Source organism: Lipophrys pholis (assembly GCF_963383615.2).
Source record: "Lipophrys pholis genome assembly, chromosome: 17".
NCBI lineage: Eukaryota > Metazoa > Chordata > Actinopteri > Blenniiformes > Blenniidae > Lipophrys > Lipophrys pholis.
Window position 1 is genome coordinate 24,570,558 of NC_137643.1, and position 22,107 is coordinate 24,592,664.

Here is a 22,107-nt window from a genome sequence, read left to right on the forward strand (position 1 = left end):
GTCACACAGCTGTTCTGAAACCTCTACGGAGCGTAAAGACGCTGCCATGGGCACAGATCTGTCGGCTCACTATGATGGGAGACTTTGAAATATGGCACCGTGTACTCGGCGTTCTCCATGTATATTGCCTCATAGGAATTCCATCCATCCTTCCATTTTCTTCCTCTTATCCATTTCCGGGTGGTGGTGGGGGTGTCAGTCTGAGCACCGTCACCCAGATCACATTGCACCCATTAAGAACCTTTCCTGCAGGTGGAGAGCCCAAAGGAAGGTGGTGCCCTGCATGCGACACGAACCCTCTACCTTGAGACTGAGAGTCTCATGCTCTACCAACTGAGCTCGCCGGGGGACCCTCATAGGAATTCTATTTTTAAATTCTTTGTATTTTATTCTAATGAAATTCCTTAATGCAAATAATCTGTTGCTTTCAAAGTCATGATATGAAGCCGACGTCATAATGCTGACGTGCAAATCAAGACACATTTCCCTTTGATTACCAAAAAGGATCAGATTGATCATTTTTACAAGCCCTTGACACTGTGCACATATAGTAGTTGGAGATTGTAAAGGTACAATTCCAGAACATGAGCTCTGGTCACATGTGTGTTTTTCCTGCAGCCTCCACATGTAAGTGCAGGAACGTGTTGTCCTTCAGCCCAGCGGCTGCTCTCACCAAGGTCCTCCAACTCCTGGATGATAGGCCTCTGCTGCTAATGTGCTTTCCTGTATACCCTAATGCTCCATCGTGTCTGTATCACACCCCAATCCGAGGGACGCCTCTCACAGCCGTCACAGAGTAAAGAAATGTTTTACTGAAATGAATCTTGAACGCCGAACAAACAAGACTCCGCTATACCTCACCTTTTTTATCCCTGGCTGAGTCTTCCTGTTTGATCAGGGTGGCGAACATGAAGCCAACTAAAAAATGATTAAATTTTTTTTTTTAAATATCTAATTAATATTGTTTGAGTGACTGAGGCTCTGTTTACAGTAGAATGATCAATTCAAAGCATTTTTTCAGATGTTTGTCTGCATTGTTTTTTCAGATTCACAGCTCTTCATGATAATCATTGCACACATAGTGACGCCATAAAAGCTGGAAGCGCTGTCGTTTGCTTGCCAGGATAAGCGCTGGTGCTATGTTTTCCTAATACAATCATGCACACAGAAATCTAAACATTGGAGTGCTTTCAAGCTGCAGTTTCTCATCTTTAGGCTCACTCAGTATCTGACGTACGCAAAAAATGTTTGTCCAGGGTTTCACATGAGATTTTACCTGTTGAGTTTGACTTGCTATCGGCTGTGCAACCAAAAATAGCAGTTAAGTGTGTGTGACAAAAGACAAACGATGCAACAGATCATGATGAGAAAAGTGTGTTTTACCAGGCAGGTGTTGGTTTTTCACAGTACACTTCATCCATTCCTGCAGTGTGGTACAAACTGAGCACGAGTGCTAAAACACAGCAAAAGCTGGTTTCTCATCTTTTTTGTACAGCAAAGCATTGTCAACTTTTTTATTTAATGCAGCACAACCACTATTAACACCATAACAGAGTTGCTTTTTCCAGCTTTTAGAAACATAATTCAGAAGAAGACTCATCCCAGTCCTTTTGTCCTGCCTCTCCAGAGAATCCAACACCATCACAATCTGGAACAACGGTAAAGGAATCCCTGTGGTGGAGCACAAGGACGAGAAGATGTACGTCCCCGCACTCATCTTCGGCCACCTGCTGACCTCCAGCAACTACGACGACGACGAGAAGAAGGTCACAGGTAAGGGACGCCTCGCTGTCCCCGTCATCTCTCACTTATTGGTGTCAGCGCCACAGCCAGCGACTTTCCTGTCTGCTCTCAGGTGGCAGGAACGGATACGGCGCCAAACTCTGCAACATCTTCAGCACCAAGTTCACCGTGGAGACGGCCTGCAAGGAGTACAGACACAGTTTCAAACAGGTCAGGCTGCTTCAATGGTCCACTGTGACCCTGTGCTTCTCGTATTTTGGCAAATCTTTTAGTACACTCTGGACCAACATGCAGGCAGCACAGAAAACACCAGGGAATCCCCATGAAGGAGCTGTATTTTGAAAAGGTCAATAAGTAAATACATTTCCTAAAGGAAATTAAATCCTCCTCCAAGAATAACAAGTAAAAAAATCATAGGTTGTGTATGTCACACTGAGAGTGTGTGGGATTATCTCCACTCAGCGCAGCGGGGATGGTTTGGATTTTACCGTGCTGCACTTAGTCCTGGTGTGTAAGAGCTTCGGGGAACTTATGAGTTAGATAATGAAGTTGGACGGGGCAACTTCAAACAAAGGCTGACAGCATCAACGATCGATGGATATTTTAATCCATCGATCGGTCTGGATGTTTTTGTCCCGTTGCCCAGCCCTACAATGACAAAGATAACAGCTTGTGTTTAAAGAGACATCCTGAGGTGTGTGTGACCGGTTTGTTGGTTTCCTTCTCAGACGTGGCAGAACAACATGACCAAGACTTCGGACGCAAAGATCAAGTTCTTTGACGGGGACGACTTCACCTGCGTGACGTTCCAACCCGACTTGTCCAAGTTCAAGATGGACAAACTGGATAAAGACATTGTAGCATTTCTAACCCGCAGAGCGTACGATGTAGCCGGCTCCTGCAAGGGTGTCAAAGTCACGCTCAACGGCAAGAAACTTCCTGTAAGTCTTTGCTCCACCTGCTGGGTTTTTTTCTCTTTCCAAACGTTTTGCAAGCCAGTGTTGTGACTTATTGAGGCTAACCTGCGTGTTTCCTCTCTGCTCCCGAAGATCACTGGCTTCCGCAGCTACGTGGACCTGTATGTGAAGGACAAGCTGGACGAGACGGGCGTGGCGCTGAAGGTGGTGAACGAGACGGTGAATGAGCGGTGGGAGGTTTGCCTCACCATGAGCGAGAAGGGATTCCAGCAGATCAGCTTCGTCAACAGCATCGCCACCACTAAGGTGAGAGGATGTGTGTTTTTAAACGCAGGATGTAAATGTCTTGAAGTGTGTGTGTAATGCTGTGTGTGTGTGTGTGTGTGTGTGCGTGCGTGTGTGTGTGTGTGCGTGTGCGTGTGCGTGTGCGTGTGTGTCAGGGAGGCAGACACATCGACTATGTGGTGGACCAGATAGTGGCCAAGCTCATCGAGGTGGTGAAGAAGAAGAACAAGGCTGGAGTGTCTGTCAAACCTTTTCAGGTAGCTGGATGAAGGATGATTAAAGGTTAAGACAAAGTGTTGACTCCCTGAAACCCGCTGACCTTCTTCTTGTTGGTACCTCAGGTGAAGAACCACATCTGGGTCTTTGTGAACGCACTGATCGAGAATCCCACCTTCGACTCCCAGACAAAGGACAACATGACGCTCCAGACCAAGAGCTTCGGGTCCAAGTGCCTTCTGTCTGATAAGTTCGTCAGAGCTGTAAGGACCTTTGCCATGTCCAGTCCTCATTGGTTTAGCCAGCTGGTGGAAGCCAGTGAAGGACTTTCCTCTTTGTGCTCTGCAGGCGACTAACTGTGGCATCGTGGAGAGCATCCTCAACTGGGTGAAGTTCAAGGCCCAGACGCAGCTCAATAAAAAGTGCTCGTCTGTGAAGCACAGCAAGATCAAAGGCATCCCCAAGCTGGATGACGCCAATGATGCTGGTGCGTAAATGAGCCGCTGGCTTTAGAAACCTCGTCTGCAATCGACTGGCTTTTGACAATTGTCTCTCTTTGGATAGATGACAAATCTCTGTCATATCTGCCTCACAGGTGGCAGACACTCCTCTGAATGCACGCTCATTCTCACTGAGGGCGACTCAGCCAAGTCTCTGGCCGTCTCTGGACTGGGAGTCCTCGGACGAGACCGCTACGGAGTCTTTCCACTCAGAGGGAAGATCCTCAATGTGCGAGAGGCGACGCACAAGCAGGTAGGACGGAATTAATGTCTGGGACTTTTCTTGTTCGGAAGCTTGAAATGTACAAGTCATTGTCATATATTGACAAAACATCTTGAATATTCCTCTTGGTTTCAGAGATATTGGGGCTTCTGTGGGGGTTGGTGGTGTGTCATTCACACATTTACTGAATGAAATATGAACATTCCACTAGTCTTCATGGTTTTTCACATGGTGAAACATAATTTTCAGGTCATGTTACCATTTATATTTTTCTACATTTCTTTTAATATTTCTGATCTACTTCATTGACAAGTAAATGCCTCCACGTGTTGAAAGCTGAAACATGACACATGATTTTGCAGACAAGTTGTTCCACGTATTTATACAATCTATTGAAAATTAGCAAACAGTTTGAAATCGGGTCACTTGACATCAGGTCACCCACATGTGGCACCAATTTTCTGTAGGATTTAGAGTTTGTTCATAAATCATCAGCTCACTTCCTCCTCTGTGGACATTCTGCACATATTTGTGGTCCAGCAGGGAGAATAAATGTCCAGAAATATTAATTGAACTGAAGAGAAGATACTTCATAGCAAGCCTGGCACACCTTTCATGGAAAAGCCACTGGCTCCACCTGGTGGAGTGTCAGAGTGAGGCAGTGGTTCCAGCTCTTCACTGGGAGGCGTTCAGCTGTGACCTTGTTTCCTCTGGGTGTTCTGCCTGATGCAAACCGAGCACTTCATAGTTGAAGGCCTCGATCAGTGACCCACAGGGGAGGGCACCACTGCTTTAGTTCATAATCTCTTACAAACACGCCACGGTGCGAGCTGGATTGTTTTAAAGCTGGCTAATTGTAAGCAGTCAGACTTAGGGAGTCAGATGTGGTGGTTCCAGACAGTGTATTTTGATATATGTCCCTTCTTATTAAAAGGTGACCCTCGTGGTCTGCAAAATACTGTTTACTGAATAAAGTCGCTCTCATTAAAGTCAGGTCGACAACATACAACACGAGGGTTTAACACCAGTTTGCAACACAGACGACCCTGATTTCACACCAAAGTAACACTGATAAATCCTGCATGAACTTGTTTATTTCAGCTGTTCTGATCTAATGTTGTAGTTTCTGAATGACTTCTTTTAGTTGACTCCGATCTTGAGTTTCTACCATCTGCAAGCTTTCCTCACCTCGCTGTCATTTCCTGCTGAGGAGCTGCTGGACTTTAACGCTGTAGCAGCTTTGCTCACAGTTCCTTTTCAGCCAACAGTGTTTCGCGAAATCGGTATTCTTAAATCTGCTTGGTCGCATTACGATTTCACACGATTAATTTTTTTCAAAGATCATGGAAAATGCTGAGATCAACAACATCATCAAAATTGTTGGGCTGCAGTACAAGAAGAGCTACGACGACGCAGAGTCGCTGAGGACTCTTCGCTACGGAAAGATCATGATCATGACCGATCAGGTGAGCTCGACGCGCTGAGGCTCGTGGAGACGCCGGGGCTTCCCGGGGCGATGAGGCTTTTCAGGACGGAGCTCTAACATTTCTCGTCTCACCCCAGGATCAAGACGGCTCCCACATCAAAGGCCTGCTCATCAACTTCTTCCATCACAACTGGCCGTCCCTGCTGAAACACACATTCCTGGAGGAGTTCATCACTCCCATCGTCAAGGTAACACACACACACACACACACACACACACACACACACACACACACACACACACACACACACACACACACACACACACACACACACACACACACACACACACACACACACACACACACTCTACTACAAATCTATAAATGTTTTCATACGGGAAACATATTAAACATATTCTACCTAATATATTTACCATGATTTACACTCAAGGAATTTCTGTTTATGCATCTCATCAGAGTGGATTAAAAATGAATGGAAATGCAGTTGGTCTGGGCTGAATTCATTTTTTTTTGTTTTTGTGTGCAGGCGACTAAGAACAAGCAGGAAGTGGCCTTTTACAGCATTCCAGAGTTTGATGAGTGGAAGAAACATACAGAGAATTACAAAACCTGGCATATAAAGTACTACAAAGGTTTGCTTTTTAAATATTTGCCAGCACTAATGACTGTAGAAGAAAAAAATGCTCCAGAATTGGCTTGGCTCAGTATGTAGAGATGTTTTCCTGCAGGTTTGGGTACAAGTACAAGCAAAGAGGCGAAGGAGTACTTTTCAGACATGGAGAGGCACCGCATCATGTTCAAATACAGCGGCGCTGAAGACGATGCTGCCATCACTCTGGTGAGGAAATTAAGGAAAAGCTGTAACAGAAGCACCAGTTTGAGTGTGTGGAGGCTGATGGTCTTGGTTTTCGTGTTCTGCAGGCGTTCAGCAAGAAGAAGACGGATGACAGGAAGGAGTGGCTGACTAACTTCATGGAGGACAGACGTCAGAGGAGGATGCACGGCCTGCCGGAGGTTTGGCTCACAGCTTCATGTAGTCTCCTGGTCATCTGAGCTTCAGTGCTCCTTGATTTCCACAGAAACTGACAGAAGCTAAACTTTGATTTCAGCAATACCTTTACGGAACTCAAGCCCGCCACCTCTCCTACAACGACTTCATCAACAAAGAGCTGATCCTCTTCTCCAACTCCGACAACGAGAGATCCATCCCGTCTCTGGTTGATGGTTTGTATTCCTTCTCCAGTTCTCAGCTGCGAGCTGTGCTACTTTTACTGACTGCAGATATTTACAGTAGTTTTCAATGGAATGAGCAAATGTAATAATAATATCATGTACAGGTACATCTCAAAAAATTTGTATATCATGAAAATGTTCAGCATTTTCTGTCACTCATTTCAGAAAGTCAAACCCAGATATGATCTAGGCTCATGAACATAGAGTGAAATATTTCAAGCCTTTATTTCCTGAAATGTTGATGATTAGGACTTACAGATAATGAAAACCCAAAATTCAGTGTCTCATAAAATGAGAATATTACATAAGATCAAGAAAAACAGGATATTCTAAACCAAACTGTAAGCCTGTTCATCTCTCTGCACTCAATACTTGGTTGGTCCTTTACCATGAAGTACTGCGTCTTAGGGGCGTGGCCTGGAGGCCATCAACCTGTGGTACTGCTCAGGTGGAATGAAGCCCAGGTAGCTTTGATAGCAGCCTTCAGGTCATCTGGTGTCTCTCACCATCCTCTGGACAATAGCCAGAGATTGTCTCTGGGGTTCAGCTCAGGCCAGTCTGCTGGCCAGTCCAGCGCAGTAACACCAGGGTCATTGAAGCAGCTCCCTTTTCAGTTTGTTTGGTTTTAGCACTTCGTTTACAACACAATACTGTTTTCAGTCTCTGTAAATGAGCAATATTTTCAATACACCTCAAACTAAGTCTTTCTAAAAGAGTAGTGCACACCTGCAGGTCATCAATAGTTTTTCTCTGCGAGTGTGCAAATAGACAACGAGCACCGTCATGTCTTTATCACGTTATCATGTCGGCCTGTAAGCGTGGAAGTGACTATAAAGACGCCGTGATTCTAACTCAGTGTTGTGATCTCAGGTTTGAAGCCCGGGCAGAGGAAGGTGCTGTTCACCTGTCTAAAGAGGAACGATAAGAGGGAAGTGAAGGTGGCTCAGCTGGCTGGTTCAGTGGCGGAAATGTCTGCCTACCATCATGGAGAGGTACGCCTCGCTCATCAACCGCATCAACACATGTAGTGGCGAGGGAACTTTAATAAAGAACAAATTGTGTAATACACTTTTCTCCAAACATCTCAATGAACTAACTTTACATTATCCCGCAGCTCAGAAACATTCTCAGTCACTGTATGCTGACCCTTATACAGCGCAAAAATAAGACTTTTAACAAAACTATGAATAACATAACATTGGCTACTTTAACTGTAAGAATATGGAAGCGAATGAGGCTCAAAGATCAATTTGAAATGTATTAACAGAAAAGCCTTTCCATTTTCAGACTAAACTGCATTTTTTGACTCATAAATAAAAATGAATCAATCATCCAAACTGCATTTACATTTTCTTTGACAAGGCTGCTCATTCTGTGACTTAATGAAAAAGAAAATGATGATTAAGATTTAATTTTCCAAAGACGCTCCAGCAAATAGTGACCAAAGTTCATTTTGAAATGTCAAATTTGAAAATCAAAATTCATTTTTCAAAAAAGCTTTTTCATTTCAAGGTTATAGCTGGAAGATGACGTAATCGCCCCCCTCCTCCCCCCACCACGGTCCGCAATGTCCCCTACTAACCACAACAATCAGAGACTAGAAGCTCCGGTCGAGCTGCAGAAGCTAGAAGCAGGAGGAGCGGGGCCATAGACCTATAGAACCAGAGTTATATCGTGGTTTATGAGCAGGAGTTTACTTCTAAATTTCTATGTGCTCCATGTCTTCTTCTGCGTTTTTGGTGTGCTTGGTGTGTCACAGCGCCCCTAAAGGCCTGGCATGTGTACTACATGCCCTGACGTTTACAAGGGATGCAACTGGTTTCTCTCGTTATAGAGAAGCTGATTGCTTGACAAATTGACTGTGGTCATTTTCCAGTCAGCTCTTTGTAATATCCATATTTAGAATTTCTTCATAAGAGATTGTTTTTTGCAGGAAATTGAAGTTATTTTATACTTTTAAATGTATTCAGTCGTTCTCATTTCAAGTAATCTGTGCTCATCAGCTCTTCAATAAATCTTAACAACTAAAAGTACTTAATTTGTATTTTCCTTATTTATTTTCAGACAGTGTAGTTTTACAGTCCTTCAAAGTGGTAGTAAATAGGTCCAGGGGAGTCATACTCTCAATATAACTGCAACATCTAGTGGCCAAACATTTTTTGGAGCAGGGGGCGCAGTGGAGTAGTTATCGTTCATTTATTGTTATCGAGGTGAGCTGCTCAATATATCGTGATACTGATTTGAGGCCATATCGCCAAGCCCTACTTGATATCATCACATGTAGAGCTTTATTAGCTTATTAGCAATTTGGGAACGTGAGCTTGTGACAGAATGTTGAGATACTTACAAAGTTGGAGCAGTGATGAGATGAAAACCTCTTTGATTGTAGGAAATATAAAAGAAATGGTTTCAGAGGTCATGGGATGTTGTGTAAAAGATGTTTCACATTGTGTCTCCTCTCTGTTTGCTGTGTGTCGTCGTAGCAAGCTCTCATGATGACCATCGTGAACTTGGCCCAGAACTTTGTTGGCAGCAACAACTTGAACATTCTGCAGCCTCTGGGTCAGTTCGGTACTCGCATCAACGGAGGCAAAGACGCTGCCAGCCCCCGTTACATCTTCACCATGCTCAGGTGAGTCACTCACCCACAGTCATTGATGTTTTCATCATGCTGATTAAATCTCAGTGCTTTATTCCTTCCCGCAGCCCTCTGGCTAAACTCTTGTTCCCCGCGGTGGACTCAAACCTGCTCAAGTTCCTGTTCGACGACAACCAGAAGGTGGAGCCCGAGTGGTACATTCCCATCATCCCCATGGTTCTGGTGAACGGCGCTGAAGGCATCGGGACGGGCTGGGCCTGTAAGATCCCCAACTACGACGTCCGGGAGATCGTCAACAACCTCATCAGGTTGCTCGACCGCGAGGAGCCCCTGATTATGGTACACGGTCTGATGCCCAACATTCACAAGTTCTCAGATCTACACAGTGAGGACGAGTTTCAACTCTTCACACATCATCACTTCAAGTTCAGTGGAGATAAAACACATTATATAGTCCGTGTTTCCACTGTGGCTGCATGTGTGAAGACGTCACCATGAGGAAACTAGTTCAATTCAATTCAATTCAACTTTATTTATAGAGCACCAGATACAACACAGTTATTTCTAGGAGCTTTTAACAGAGAAAAGAAAAACCCAACGAATCCACATGAGCAAGCAGGTTGTTTGCGACTGTGGAAAGAAAAACTCCACTAACAGGAAGAACCTTTGTAGAAACCAGAGTCAGAGGTGGAGTCTTTCTGAGGACTGGTTGGGGGGGGAGGATAGAGGAGAGGAAAGGATAGGATAGACAGAGAGATAGATGAAACAGTCCTAACTGTAGCTTTAGGAAATAGAACGGTCTTGAGTCTCATCTTAAAAGTAGAGCCTGTTTCAGCCTCCCTAACTGAAACTGGGATCTGGTTCCACATCGTAATTAATAAATCCCCCGGGGACATTTCTTCTCTGAATTGACCCATCGGTGGGCAGGTAGGTGGGGGCCGAGGGTCCTGCTCAGGGAGCCCCGGTGCATGTTGAAGCTTTTAGTTTCAGAAGTGGCAACACTTTTCATTAACCGATCGACTTTCCCATTTTGTCGCTTTGCGAAAATATTTGTAAAGAAAGAGCCGCCTGGCTTCAATACTGTTATTTGGCAGCACAATGTAAAAGCTCTTTCACAAGTCATCTGGCTAAACTTCCTATGTCAGAAGTGCACAGATCAAAGTCTTTCATTTGTTTTACAAAGACTTAAGGCTGCTAACCAGAGCATGTTTCTAGCATCTATTCACTCCTCTATTTTGTGTATGGATTGAAGGCAGACCTGCCTTTCTTGCCCGCTGTAACTTATTATTATTCGTATCAGTCACAAATTCCACCAAAATGAGCTGTTTGTGACACAATTTTACTGATTTCAATTCTCAAAAAACACAGGGAACCTTTTAGCAGCTACAACCAAAAGGTTCCGTTACACTGATTTGTTGTTGTTGATCTTTTCTTTGCAAACAGCTTCCCAAATACAAGAACTTCAAAGGGGTGATCCACGAGCTGGGTCAGAACCAGTTCCTGATGAGCGGAGAGATTTCAGTCATCGACAAGAACACCATCGAGATCACAGAGCTTCCTGTCCGGACATGGACGCAGGTATGAACCACCACGTCAAGGTACATTTCATTTAGAACACATTTAATGGGAAATTCACATCAATAAACATGATTTGATCTTTTTTTTTTATAATGTGAAAACTGGAGCAGACCGACCTCGTGCACATTTCAAACTGTGATGCATCGTGGTCGTGTTCACTCAGTTTAAAGGCACAGTTCAGATATTACAGGCCAGAGTAATCAGATTACAGTAATGAGAAAACATTTTTGGTAACAATATTATTCTCTTCTATTAAACACCATGAATATCACTTTTAATCATAAACACACACATTTCTACTCAATACTGGGCTTTTATGTTCCATACGAAAACGTCTTGGTGGAACTAAGAAGAAAAGCAGATATAGTATATAGTATAGATATATATATCTATAGTATATATATATAGTATAGATATAGCACCTTATAGTTTGTTAATTAAATCTGAAACTATCTATTTCTGTGTGTTTGCAGGCCTACAAAGAGTCTGTGCTGGAGCCCATGCTGCAGGGCACCGACAAGACGCCTGCTCTCATCAGCGATTATAAGGAGTACCACACAGACACCACCGTCAAGTTCCTGGTCCGCATGTCTGAGGAGAAACTGGCCCAGGCCGAAGCAGCCGGCCTCCATAAAGTCTTCAAGCTGCAGTCCAGCCTCACCTGCAACTCCATGGTGCTGTTTGACCACATGGGCTGTATGAAGAGGTACGATTCAGTCCAGGACATCCTCCGCGATTTCTTCGAGCTGCGGCTGCATTACTACAAGTTGAGGAAGGACTGGTTACTGGGCAGCCTCGGGGCCGAGGCCGCCAAGCTCTCCAACCAGGCCCGCTTCGTCCTGGAGAAGATCGAAGGGAAACTCACCATCGGTACAAACACACACATACTGCAACTTTGATTCATCAGCACTGATTGAACATGTTTTCAACCTGATTTTGTTCCTCGTTAAAACAGAGAACAAATCGAAACGCGAGCTGATCCGCATGCTGGTCCAGAAGGGCTTCGAGTCCGACCCAGTGCTGGCCTGGACGAAGGCTCAGGAGAAGGTACGTCAGTATCGACGCCACACAACGCGGTTGTAGGTCTTCCTGTAGTCATCGACTGTCTGACTTCTCAGCCTTCCTGGAACTGGGCCTTGGATTATAACAAGGAATACCTTGTTTTTTGAAAGGTGCTATATTATAAATTTAGAATTAAAAACGGAATCGTAAATATGTTTGGAAACCTTGTTGCTTCATTTAAAGTCAAGACAACATTCAGTTCTGCACATGCTGACAGATGTGGAGCACAGGGGAATTATGAACAAACCAACAGAACACTGCATTACTTCATCTGTACTGGATAGCTGTGAGAGAAGAAGTCCTGAACACGTCACCAACACACAGCAGAAACAGCGACATGGCTGGAATCCCTGCAGCGTGATGACGCCTTGTTTGTTCCTGCTCACTCAGGCTCAGGATGAAGAGGATCGCGACGGGAATGACAGCGACACCTCGGTGGACTCCGGATCCTCCTCAGGGCCAAACTTTAACTACATCCTCAACATGCCTCTGTGGTGCCTGACAAAAGAGAAGGTGGAGGAGCTGCTCAAGCAGAGGGACCATAAGGTACGCCTCTTCATTCATCAGCGCGTGTTTAGTGTGTGACGGAGAGCTTCAGGTCTTCACTGTGTGTTTGTGCAGAGAACCGAGCTCAACGATCTGCAGAAGAAATCATCCGATGAACTGTGGAGGGAGGACTTGGCCATCTTTGTTGAAGAGCTCGATGTAAGTTTGTAATCATATTCAGCCGGGGCTGGAACGCTTCAAGAAAAGTTCCTAATTTGTCCACTGGGGGGTCGCACTGTTTCAGTAAAAGTACAGGTAAAAAAACTACTGGAGGAGCTTTGAGGTCGATTTAGGTTCAGAAATTATTTTACTCTCAGTTTACTGCTTATAAAATATATATTTAAAAATATATATTTCATCCTGGTCGACTCAGGATGAAACTGGACTGTATGTGGTCTCTGAAGTTAATTAAATCTGATTTAATATTTATTTTGTATATATGTATATATATATATTGTATACATCTTGTATTGGTTCAGTTATGTGCTTTTCAATAATCACAACATATTTGGTGTTTTGGTATCAACTGGTCCTACAATTTGCCCTCGTGACCGGTCCCTCCAAACAGAGGACACCTGTCTTCAGGGGACACTTGGATTGTAGGGCGTCCCTACATCACAGGTCTTACTGTATATAATAAATTAAAATCAAACTGTGTTTGTCTGATTTCCACTAAGGAATAATTCTTGAGCTGCAAAAGATGTTAAACCTTCAAATTTAGGAAACCAGTTGTTAAACTTTCAGATAGAGTTTTGTGATGTTCATCAGAACTGTAGCTTACGATGCAGGTTTACTCTTTTTAGCCATTTTGTCTTTTAAACATTTTTAGTATTCAACATTTCAGCTACTTAAGTGGTTTTAGTTTGTTTGACCATTTTATACCAATAACTTTTAACCCTTTAAAACTATTTTAGCTCTTTAGACATTGAAGCTTTTTGATTTTTAAAATGTCTTTACCTGTTTTTAGCCGAGCCCAGACTAATGTATTTAGTAATGTATTTACTGTTCTGTTAGACTGGTGTCACCCTCAACAGAGCCACTGTGAAGGCTCTGTCGAGGAGGAAACCTGCAGATAAAATCTGCTGCCACATTTTCAAATTGTCCGGCCGGGGTGTTTGACGACAGTGGTGACTGCCCACCGTGTTAAAGCAGCGCGCAGCTTGATAAAAGACAAAAGTGAATCAGTTGTGAAAACGGTGCCTTGTGTATTTGTGCTGGTCGCTGCCTTCGTCTGAGTGCTGAGTGAAGTCAGAAGCTGAGCAACTGGATGGTGTGTGTGTGTCCGTCAGAACGTGGAGACGCTGGAGAAAGAGGAGGCCAGCTCAGGAAAGGCCATCAAGCTGGTGAAGGGCAAAGTGGGCAAACCGAAAGTGAAGAAGCTGAACCTGGAGGAGACAATGCCGTCCCCGTTCGGCCGCAGGGTGGAGCCTCCCAACCAGGCCATCAAGTCAGACGCAGCCAAAAAACTCACCAAAAAGAAGAAGATACCCGTGAGTGGGAAGATAGAACTAGTGCTTCTGTTTTTATACACTGAATCTAAATCCCAGTGCTACAAGGACGTCTGTTTGTCCTCGTCCTGCTTTATCAGTCAGACCTTGGAGAAATTGAATACATGTTTACACTGATTTCAAGTTTACATGATCAAGTGTTAGAGGTCAAACGTCACAGTTTGATTATACTCTTATACAGTGTTTCTAACAATAATTAAAATGAGTAAACGGTCTTGATCTTTTTAGCATTTTCACAGATTGACTGTGTGTGTGTGTGTGTGTGTGTGTGTGTGTGTGTGTGTGTGTGTGTGTGTGTGTGTGTGTGTGTGTGTGTGTGTGTGTGTGTGTGTGTGTGTGTGTGTGTGTGTGTGTGTGTGTGTGTTTTCTCTCCTGGCAGAGCGACCCGGACCTGGCGATGAAGATGGAGTTTGATGAGGATGGTGGAGGCGACGGGGCAACAGGAGAAAACTCTGTGGTCAAACCCAAAGCTCCACGGGTCAAGAAGGAGAAGAAAGAGCCTGGTCAGTGGGACACATACACACACATACACACACATACACACACATACTGAAGCTGGCACCCACATATTCATGAAGCTCACGTAATTGTGAACATGAAGATCTCGTGTCCTCAGTCCTGTGATGTTTGATCTTCAGGCGCGCCCAGAGTGAGGAAACCTCCAGCACCCAAAGGCTCCGCCGCCAAGAAGGTGAAGAAGAGGAACCCCTGGTCAGAGGACGACTCCAAGTCCGACAGCGACGTGGAGAACAGTGAACCCATCATTCCCCGAGAGACCAAGTCCCAGAGGGCGTCAGGTGGGAGTGTTCATCATCATCATCATCATCATCATCATCATCATCACTGTGTGGGCTCGGTGGCTCTTATTTGAAAGATAAACCAATCCAGCAGCACTGAACGTGTCTCCTTCCACAAAAGAAAACTGTTTCATTCAGTTCCATGGAAGTTGGTCAGTTACTACCAACCACATCTACAGTGGACACATTGAACTTTTACACGTTTTCTCACATTACAATCCAAAATGTAAATATATTTAATTGGGATTTTATGTGATGGACCAACATTTTTTCAAGGTATTAAAAAAACTGCAAAATATGTAAAGGGGCAGAATATTCCTGCATGATATGCAGGAATATTCAGTCCAACACCCTGAATTAAGATCCAGTGAAACCATCAGTAAATAGAGTCCGCCTGTGTGATATCTATTCTCAGTGGAAACATTTTGGGGATAAAATGTTCTTCAATAATTCTTTAGAATATATCAGCAAGAAGAGGTTTAGAACAATAAACTGTGATGATTAGTCAGTGAGGTTCCTGTGAGCTGAGCTTCAGTCTCTCTTTCCTTAAAGTAGGCAGCAGCAGCAGGTCCTTCCCACTCTGCGAGCTCTGAGGATCGAACTGATAACACAACGTGATGCAACCGGTCGCAGCGCTGAATCATCACTGCTCGTGTCTTCCAGCTTCCAAGCCAAAATACACCTTCGACTTCTCGGAGGAGGAGGAGGACGAGGCCGAGGCTGAGGCTGAGGCCGAGGCCGAGGAGGAGGAGAACGGGGACGACGACGCAGCTTCTTCTCCGGTGAGGTCGTTCAAAGACGACTTCTCGTACTCCAACACCAAGGACCACGACAGCGACAAGTCGGACGAAGACGACGACAACAACTCCTACTCCCCTGCCAAACCCAAAACCACGTAAGGCTTCAGAGCAGCGCCGAGTTGGCATCAGTCTGAGTCAAATGTTTCTAAATGCAGAACCATGTAGCCGCCATCCTCCCGCTCTGTTGCATGCCGCTCACCCCCCTCAAACCATCTCTGTATCCGTCCGCCACCTCAATAAAGAGCAACAACTGAGTGTTGAAGGTGAATTCTCTGCTTCTCCGAAGGTCTGCACCAGCGGCTCAAAAGAAAGAAACAACCAGCATCTTCTTATCTAAGTCAGCCTTCTCTGAAAAGAGCAATGACAGCGGTGAGTATGAGCTCGGTGTCTGCGTGCAGTCTGTCAAAGAAACTAACCAGTACGACCACTTCTCCTCCTGGATCCTAACAGCTCTGCCTCAATAAATCTCATTTTCACCTTCCTGTGTCCTACAATGACGAGGTGATGGCTTTTCTAACCTCCACTGACCTCTGCTTCCTCCAACTTTTCTGCTTCCTCTTTTGAGCCTACATGAAACATCGTGCGTGCGTTCGTATAGCAACCAACAATGTAATAAAGGCTAATATTATTGTAGTTTTCCAAAAGGGTTTAAAAAAAAACAAAAAACTAAATTTTAGTTTTTGCCAAGAATTTAATGATTGAAGCAGGAAGATAAGATAAGACGATCTTTTGAAAATACAATATCTGCTGCAGGTAATGTAATGAGACACAAACAAGACTGCATTTCTTGTAAATACAAGAGAGTCTGTGCCGTCTTGGTGTACTATATAAAAGCTTAAAAAGAGGTATATATGGTGGTAAAATCACGTTCATTGAAAATACACAGCACGCTCTTTGGTTACCATTTTATTACTGTTCATATGAAAGAGACAGAATTGGTTCGCGTGTGTGAACATTTCTATCTTCAGTATCTGAATACCCGACTCATGCTGTAGGATGGATTCAGTTGTCAAAAAATACACGTTTATTTCTGACAATTTAAAGTGCGAAATACAGCTCATTCATCTTAAGTCACTTTTACAGAGAAAAAGCAACAAGTCTACCTGAGCAGGCAGTGGAAAAGAAAAACTCCTTTAACAGGAGAAGAACCTGCAGAACCAGACTCAGAGGTGGAGAGCATCAGAATGAATATATTTCATAAATTCACTCGCTGCAGACACGATGGCAGCTTCACTAGAGAACGGTCCAGGATTCCAGGATTCCAGGATAATCAGATTACTGCAAACATGTCGGAGGTTTGTGACGATGGCGGAGAGACTGTAGCCCTGAAAGTGAGAAGTGGTCTGTGTGGGAGTGCACCCCAGGCTGGACCAACGGTAGTTTACTGAAAATGTTACTGCCCTACTACAACTACTTCACCCTCCTCAACTCCGTCCCCCGGAGGAGTATTTCACACCAGAACAGTGAACAGTGCACCGGTCACGTGACCTGCACTGCAGCCTGATGAGGGCAGTGGTTAAATGATCAGAAAAATTTAAAAGTTCATAAATATCGATATTCAGATACAGAATATAGTAGTTTTTAATGTTCCAGTTGATAATCTGATCCAACTCTTATGACTCCATGAATACAACAGTTAACATAAACGAAAATCAAAGATGGGAATCATTGCAAATGTTTGACTTTGATTTCTCTTAAGGTGTCTGTTAAAATGCTGCTGTTGCGTCCTGTTGTCGGGAGGGAAAGTGGTTTTTGAGCCGTCCTTAACTAACTGGAGAAACCATCACATGATCTCAACTGTCCAGTCCAGGGCGTTTTCCTCAGATCCAGAAGTCAGATTGGCTTCAGATTACAGTCCAGTAAAAACAGACGGGAGACAAACGGCTGTAGAAACAGTCAGACTTTCATACGAGACGTCAGATGGAGTTTATCTCAGAAGCTGAGAACCTGAAAGTGGCAGCAGGTGAACATCAGCTTGTTGTTTACCTTGTAGACGGGTCCAAGTCCGACAGTGACGACAACAACGGCCCGGCCTTCTCTTCCTACTCCAGCAGCTCCGCGTTCGACAAACCATCACCAGCAAAGAAAGGTATCGTCCCCGTGTGGCCAGCAGAGGGCGCCACAGCACCGCCTATCCGCTCTGGGCGGGGTGTCAGTCAAAGTGCCTTCAGTGACCAGGTTTTCATGTGTTGTGTGTAGCAGCTAAGAAGCCGTCTGATCCTAAACCCAAGAAACCAGCAGCACCAAAAGCAAAGAAACCAGACAAATCCATCTGGGACTCCGACTCTGACACCGAGGCCAAGAAGCCAGCACCAGCTCTCAAAGGTACGGTACAACCTCCACTTCCTGTCCGGCACAGAGAGAAGTCCGATCTACCGAGTGATGGTGATGAAGCTGGTGCTCACTTCCTGTTGCAGGTAAAGGCCGAGGGAGGAAGAGGAAGGGTTCAGGCTCGGAAGACGAGTACAATCCCACCAAGAAAGCACCGAAAGCCGTCGGCAGAGTGAGTTTGCTTCCTTTAAGAGAGAGAAACAGTGTTCATGATGTTCTGTCACATTTCTGACGATGCGTCTGCTTTGTCAACACAAGGGGAAAAAACGAGCATAATCAACTGCCGGTAAACAACTCTACTCTTCCTCCAAGTGTTCCTGCTTGTGCTTCATCTTTAACTTCCTGCAGAGTGTGTGTTGTGCTGTTGCTCCTTACTGACGTTGGTTAACATCTCAGCTAGCAGCTTGTGTGATTCTTTAAGGTAGTGGTTCCCAACCAGGGATGTCTGTGCTTCTCCATTATCGCAGTGAAGCTGGTCACTACCTTATTTTGATGACCTCAGGGTGGGCAACGCCTTTGGCCCTTGTTCCTCAGGTTGGGAACCATCGCTGTCAGGCAGGGGTCGGCAACCGTCAACACTCCCCGAGCCATTTGGACCCGTTTCCCACTGATCAGAACACAATAGGAGCCACAAAACCCTTTTGGCTTAGAAATGCTGTGTAAAAAAAACAACTATAGTGCGTTACATAGGCGCCGATGACATCGGCACCGATGTCATAGGCGCCGATGTCATCGGTGCTCGAGGACCCACTCGGCGATCAAAAGAGCCGATCAAAAAAACAAAGCTGACGTTTAAATGAACGGAACATAATTGATTGAATTCTTGAAAGTCCCCACCACCACAAGCCACCAGGATTTGTAGAACCGAGAGTGTGAGGGGTGTGGCATTCATGTCATTCACTTGTCGTTTTGGTCCAGATTATTCCGTGTTAAGTGAATAATTCCCACCGTCTGTAGAAGTGGGCAGTGAAGGACTTTCGTGAGCGTCGCTCCTGACCACAGAGAGCCGCATGCCGCTCTGGAGCTACGGGTTGCCGACCCCTGTTGTAAGGGATGCTGGTTAGCATTATAGCTACAAGGCTCTGGGGTGTTAGCTAGCACTTCAGTTTACAACCTGTGTGATCAAGTCAGTGACGTGGGTTAGCTTCTCAGCTAACCGTCTGTGTATTCTAGTTTGGAATGTGGGTTAGCATTTGAGCTCACAATGCTAGTGCAGTAAAGAATGTGCGTTAGCATAGCGATGTGCTAGAGCCAACAGTCTCCGCTATGTTTTAAAGGATGTGGTTGGGTGTCAACATTAGCAGCTTGTGTGATGTAGCAATAAGTCTCGCTTGGCATCTATGCTAAACACCTGGTGTGATTTGGTACGCGGTGTAGCTAATCACGCACGCAAAACTGTAACATGGTTTGGTATTTGTAAGGGATAAGGGTGAGTAAGCTAACCGCTTCTGTTAAGCCGCAATGAATTTGGCTTACCATCCTAGCTAACAACCTGCAGTACAGTGAACGTGTAGCTTAGCATTTCAGCTAACAACCTGCAGTACAGTGAACATGTAGCTTAGCATTTCAGCTAACAACCTGCAGTGCAGTGAACATGTAGCTTAGCGTTTCAGCTAACAACCTGCGGTACAGTGAACATGTAGCTTAGCGTTTCAGCTAACAACCTACAGTACAGTGAACATGTAGCTTAGCATTTCAGCTAACAACCTACAGTACAGTGAACATGTAGCTTAGCATTTCAGCTAACAACCTGCAGTACAGTGAACATGTAGCTTAGCATTTCAGCTAACAACCTGCAGTGCAGTGAACATGTAGCTTAGCGTTTCAGCTAACAACCTGCGGTACAGTGAACATGTAGCTTAGCGTTTCAGCTAACAACCTACAGTACAGTGAACATGTAGCTTAGCGTTTCAGCTAACAACCTGCAGTACAGTGAACATGTAGCTTAGCGTTTCAGCTAACAACCTGCAGTACAGTGAACATGTAGCTTAGCGTTTCAGCTAACAACCTGCAGTACAGTGAACAAGTAGCTTAGCATTTCAGCTAACAACCTGCAGTACATTGAACATGTAGCTTAGCATTTCAGCTAACAACCTGCAGTACAGTGAACAAGTAGCTTAGCATTTCAGCTAACAACCTGCAGTACAGTGAACATGTAGCTTAGCATTTCAGCTAACAACCTGCAGTGCAGTGAACATGTAGCTTAGCGTTTCAGCTAACAACCTGCGGTACAGTGAACATGTAGCTTAGCGTTTCAGCTAACAACCTACAGTACAGTGAACATGTAGCTTAGCATTTCAGCTAACAACCTACAGTACAGTGAACATGTAGCTTAGCATTTCAGCTAACAACCTGCAGTACAGTGAACATGTAGCTTAGCATTTCAGCTAACAACCTGCAGTGCAGTGAACATGTAGCTTAGCGTTTCAGCTAACAACCTGCGGTACAGTGAACATGTAGCTTAGCGTTTCAGCTAACAACCTACAGTACAGTGAACATGTAGCTTAGCGTTTCAGCTAACAACCTGCAGTACAGTGAACATGTAGCTTAGCGTTTCAGCTAACAACCTGCAGTACAGTGAACATGTAGCTTAGCGTTTCAGCTAACAACCTGCAGTACAGTGAACAAGTAGCTTAGCATTTCAGCTAACAACCTGCAGTACATTGAACATGTAGCTTAGCATTTCAGCTAACAACCTGCAGTACAGTGAACAAGTAGCTTAGCATTTCAGCTAACAACCTGCAGTACAGTGAACATGTAGCTTAGCATTTCAGCTAACAGCACGGCTGAGGAATGACGTGTTTCATGTCATTGTGATTTTGCTCCTCGTCTTCGTCCTCAGAAACCTCAGAAAGCGCCCTCCGATGACGACGACGATGAAGACCTGAACAGTCGGAGCGCCGTGAGCGCCATGTCCCTCAACCGAGGCGGCCGCGCCAAGAAGGAAGTGAAATACTTCAACGAATTGGACATGGAGGAAGACGACGACGACGACATGTTCGATTGAAGTGTTTTCTCGGTGACATTCACACACACTCCACCCTCCTGGTTCCCCACAAACTTTTGTACATTTCCTGTTTTTTCTTTTCATTACTAGTGACGTTTAATGATTTTTAATGTGTAGGTGTTTTACACTTTTTATTGAAAAACATATACAGGTTTGTTTTTTTTATTCTCATTGAAATGTTCTGTATTTGTCCGAAGCGGCTTTTAGAGGTTTAGCGCGCCGTGCTTTAGCACATTTTAATTGTTAAAATATGATGTAACTTTTTGAACATGAAGTTGAAAGTAAACGATGAAATGTGACGTTTGCGTCTCCGACTCTTCACTTCCTGCGAGTTCGACCCACAAAGTGAAAGATCACATGATCAGTTTGTGATTACTGGAGCTGAAAACTTCCCACTCCTCCGGCGGCCTACATCCCAATATTTATTTATGACATTAATAAGTTACTCAAGTATGTTTTCACCTATATTCTGAGTATGAATATTAATATTTTATGATCACGTGTCACCATAAATCATACAGTAAATAAGTACATGAACATGTACACTGCCTAATTTACAGAACATGGCTGGTTTTATTGTGAAGCAAACGACAAATCGGGCCAACTAATAAAATGTTAAGGTGTATAACTTAGGGTTGTTCAGTATACCGGTACTGTATTGGTATCACGGTACTGACGCCTTTAAAGCGATACTATACTGGGCCCGGCTGGTACCGGTACCTTTCTTTTCCCCGTGGCCCCGGAGCATCACTGTTGTAGTTTCCACGAGGAGAGTCAGTCTCTCTGTGGGGGAGCGTCGGCAGGCTGCTCCTCTTCCTCACTTGTTCTGGATGTTCTGGACAATGGAAAGTGTGGAAAGCAGCGCTCCGCTTTCTTTTATTGTTTTATTGGGTTTTTTGCACTCTGGTTTCTCCGAGACAGAGGTGGGCTAACGCTCCCACGCTCCGACCCGAGATCCGCAACTGACTAAGCGCTTCATACTCGACCTACACAACTTCAAAATAAAAGTCAAAACAACGTATTTTCAAAACAGTCTTCTCCCAACCGAGCTTATACTTTGAAAAGAATATCGGATGTGTATGAGTAAACGACTCAAACGACCCGTGGAATCTCTGTAAAAAGAAATAGAGTGTATCACTAACAGAGAGAGAGAGAGTGACAAGGCAGTAACTTGTAGAAACAGGTACTAGAAGTACTATATGAAGTACTATATGAAGAACTTTGGCTTCAAAACAAAAGAGCACAGTGTCTCCATCAACACTGAAGCTCCACTGTGTAAACGGTGTTAGAGAACACGTCTGGTCCAGAGTGGAA

At 44.5% G+C, this 22,107-nt stretch overlaps 1 protein-coding gene across 4 annotated transcripts in view; it reads left to right on the forward strand.

Moving 5' to 3' along the window:
* Positions 1-21,091, forward strand: part of top2b (DNA topoisomerase II beta) — a 35,166-nt gene extending 14,075 nt beyond the window's left edge. Inside the window, exons 5-36 of one of the 4 annotated variants that reach the window (XM_080485010.1) lie at positions 1,628-1,773; positions 1,856-1,953; positions 2,472-2,684; positions 2,793-2,966; positions 3,101-3,202; positions 3,287-3,424; positions 3,510-3,648; positions 3,757-3,914; positions 5,225-5,350; positions 5,448-5,558; positions 5,859-5,964; positions 6,061-6,170; positions 6,254-6,346; positions 6,442-6,556; positions 7,436-7,557; positions 9,049-9,197; positions 9,272-9,503; positions 10,608-10,742; positions 11,216-11,612; positions 11,698-11,789; positions 12,195-12,350; positions 12,426-12,509; positions 13,640-13,840; positions 14,238-14,361; positions 14,497-14,655; positions 15,319-15,550; positions 15,742-15,824; positions 17,449-17,544; positions 17,655-17,780; positions 17,873-17,958; positions 18,045-18,072; positions 20,629-21,091. In XM_080485010.1, coding sequence (XP_080341136.1) covers positions 1,628-1,773; positions 1,856-1,953; positions 2,472-2,684; positions 2,793-2,966; positions 3,101-3,202; positions 3,287-3,424; positions 3,510-3,648; positions 3,757-3,914; positions 5,225-5,350; positions 5,448-5,558; positions 5,859-5,964; positions 6,061-6,170; positions 6,254-6,346; positions 6,442-6,556; positions 7,436-7,557; positions 9,049-9,197; positions 9,272-9,503; positions 10,608-10,742; positions 11,216-11,612; positions 11,698-11,789; positions 12,195-12,350; positions 12,426-12,509; positions 13,640-13,840; positions 14,238-14,361; positions 14,497-14,655; positions 15,319-15,550; positions 15,742-15,824; positions 17,449-17,544; positions 17,655-17,780; positions 17,873-17,958; positions 18,045-18,062 — 4,321 coding nt within the window. In that variant the 3' untranslated portion in view covers positions 18,063-18,072; positions 20,629-21,091. The remainder of the gene's footprint in view (positions 1-1,627; positions 1,774-1,855; positions 1,954-2,471; positions 2,685-2,792; positions 2,967-3,100; positions 3,203-3,286; positions 3,425-3,509; positions 3,649-3,756; positions 3,915-5,224; positions 5,351-5,447; positions 5,559-5,858; positions 5,965-6,060; positions 6,171-6,253; positions 6,347-6,441; positions 6,557-7,435; positions 7,558-9,048; positions 9,198-9,271; positions 9,504-10,607; positions 10,743-11,215; positions 11,613-11,697; positions 11,790-12,194; positions 12,351-12,425; positions 12,510-13,639; positions 13,841-14,237; positions 14,362-14,496; positions 14,656-15,318; positions 15,551-15,741; positions 15,825-17,448; positions 17,545-17,654; positions 17,781-17,872; positions 17,959-18,044; positions 18,073-20,628) is intronic. The other 3 variants (XM_080485011.1, XM_080485008.1, XM_080485009.1) reach the window with 3 other exon arrangements.
* Positions 21,092-22,107: the final 1,016 nt, after the last annotated feature.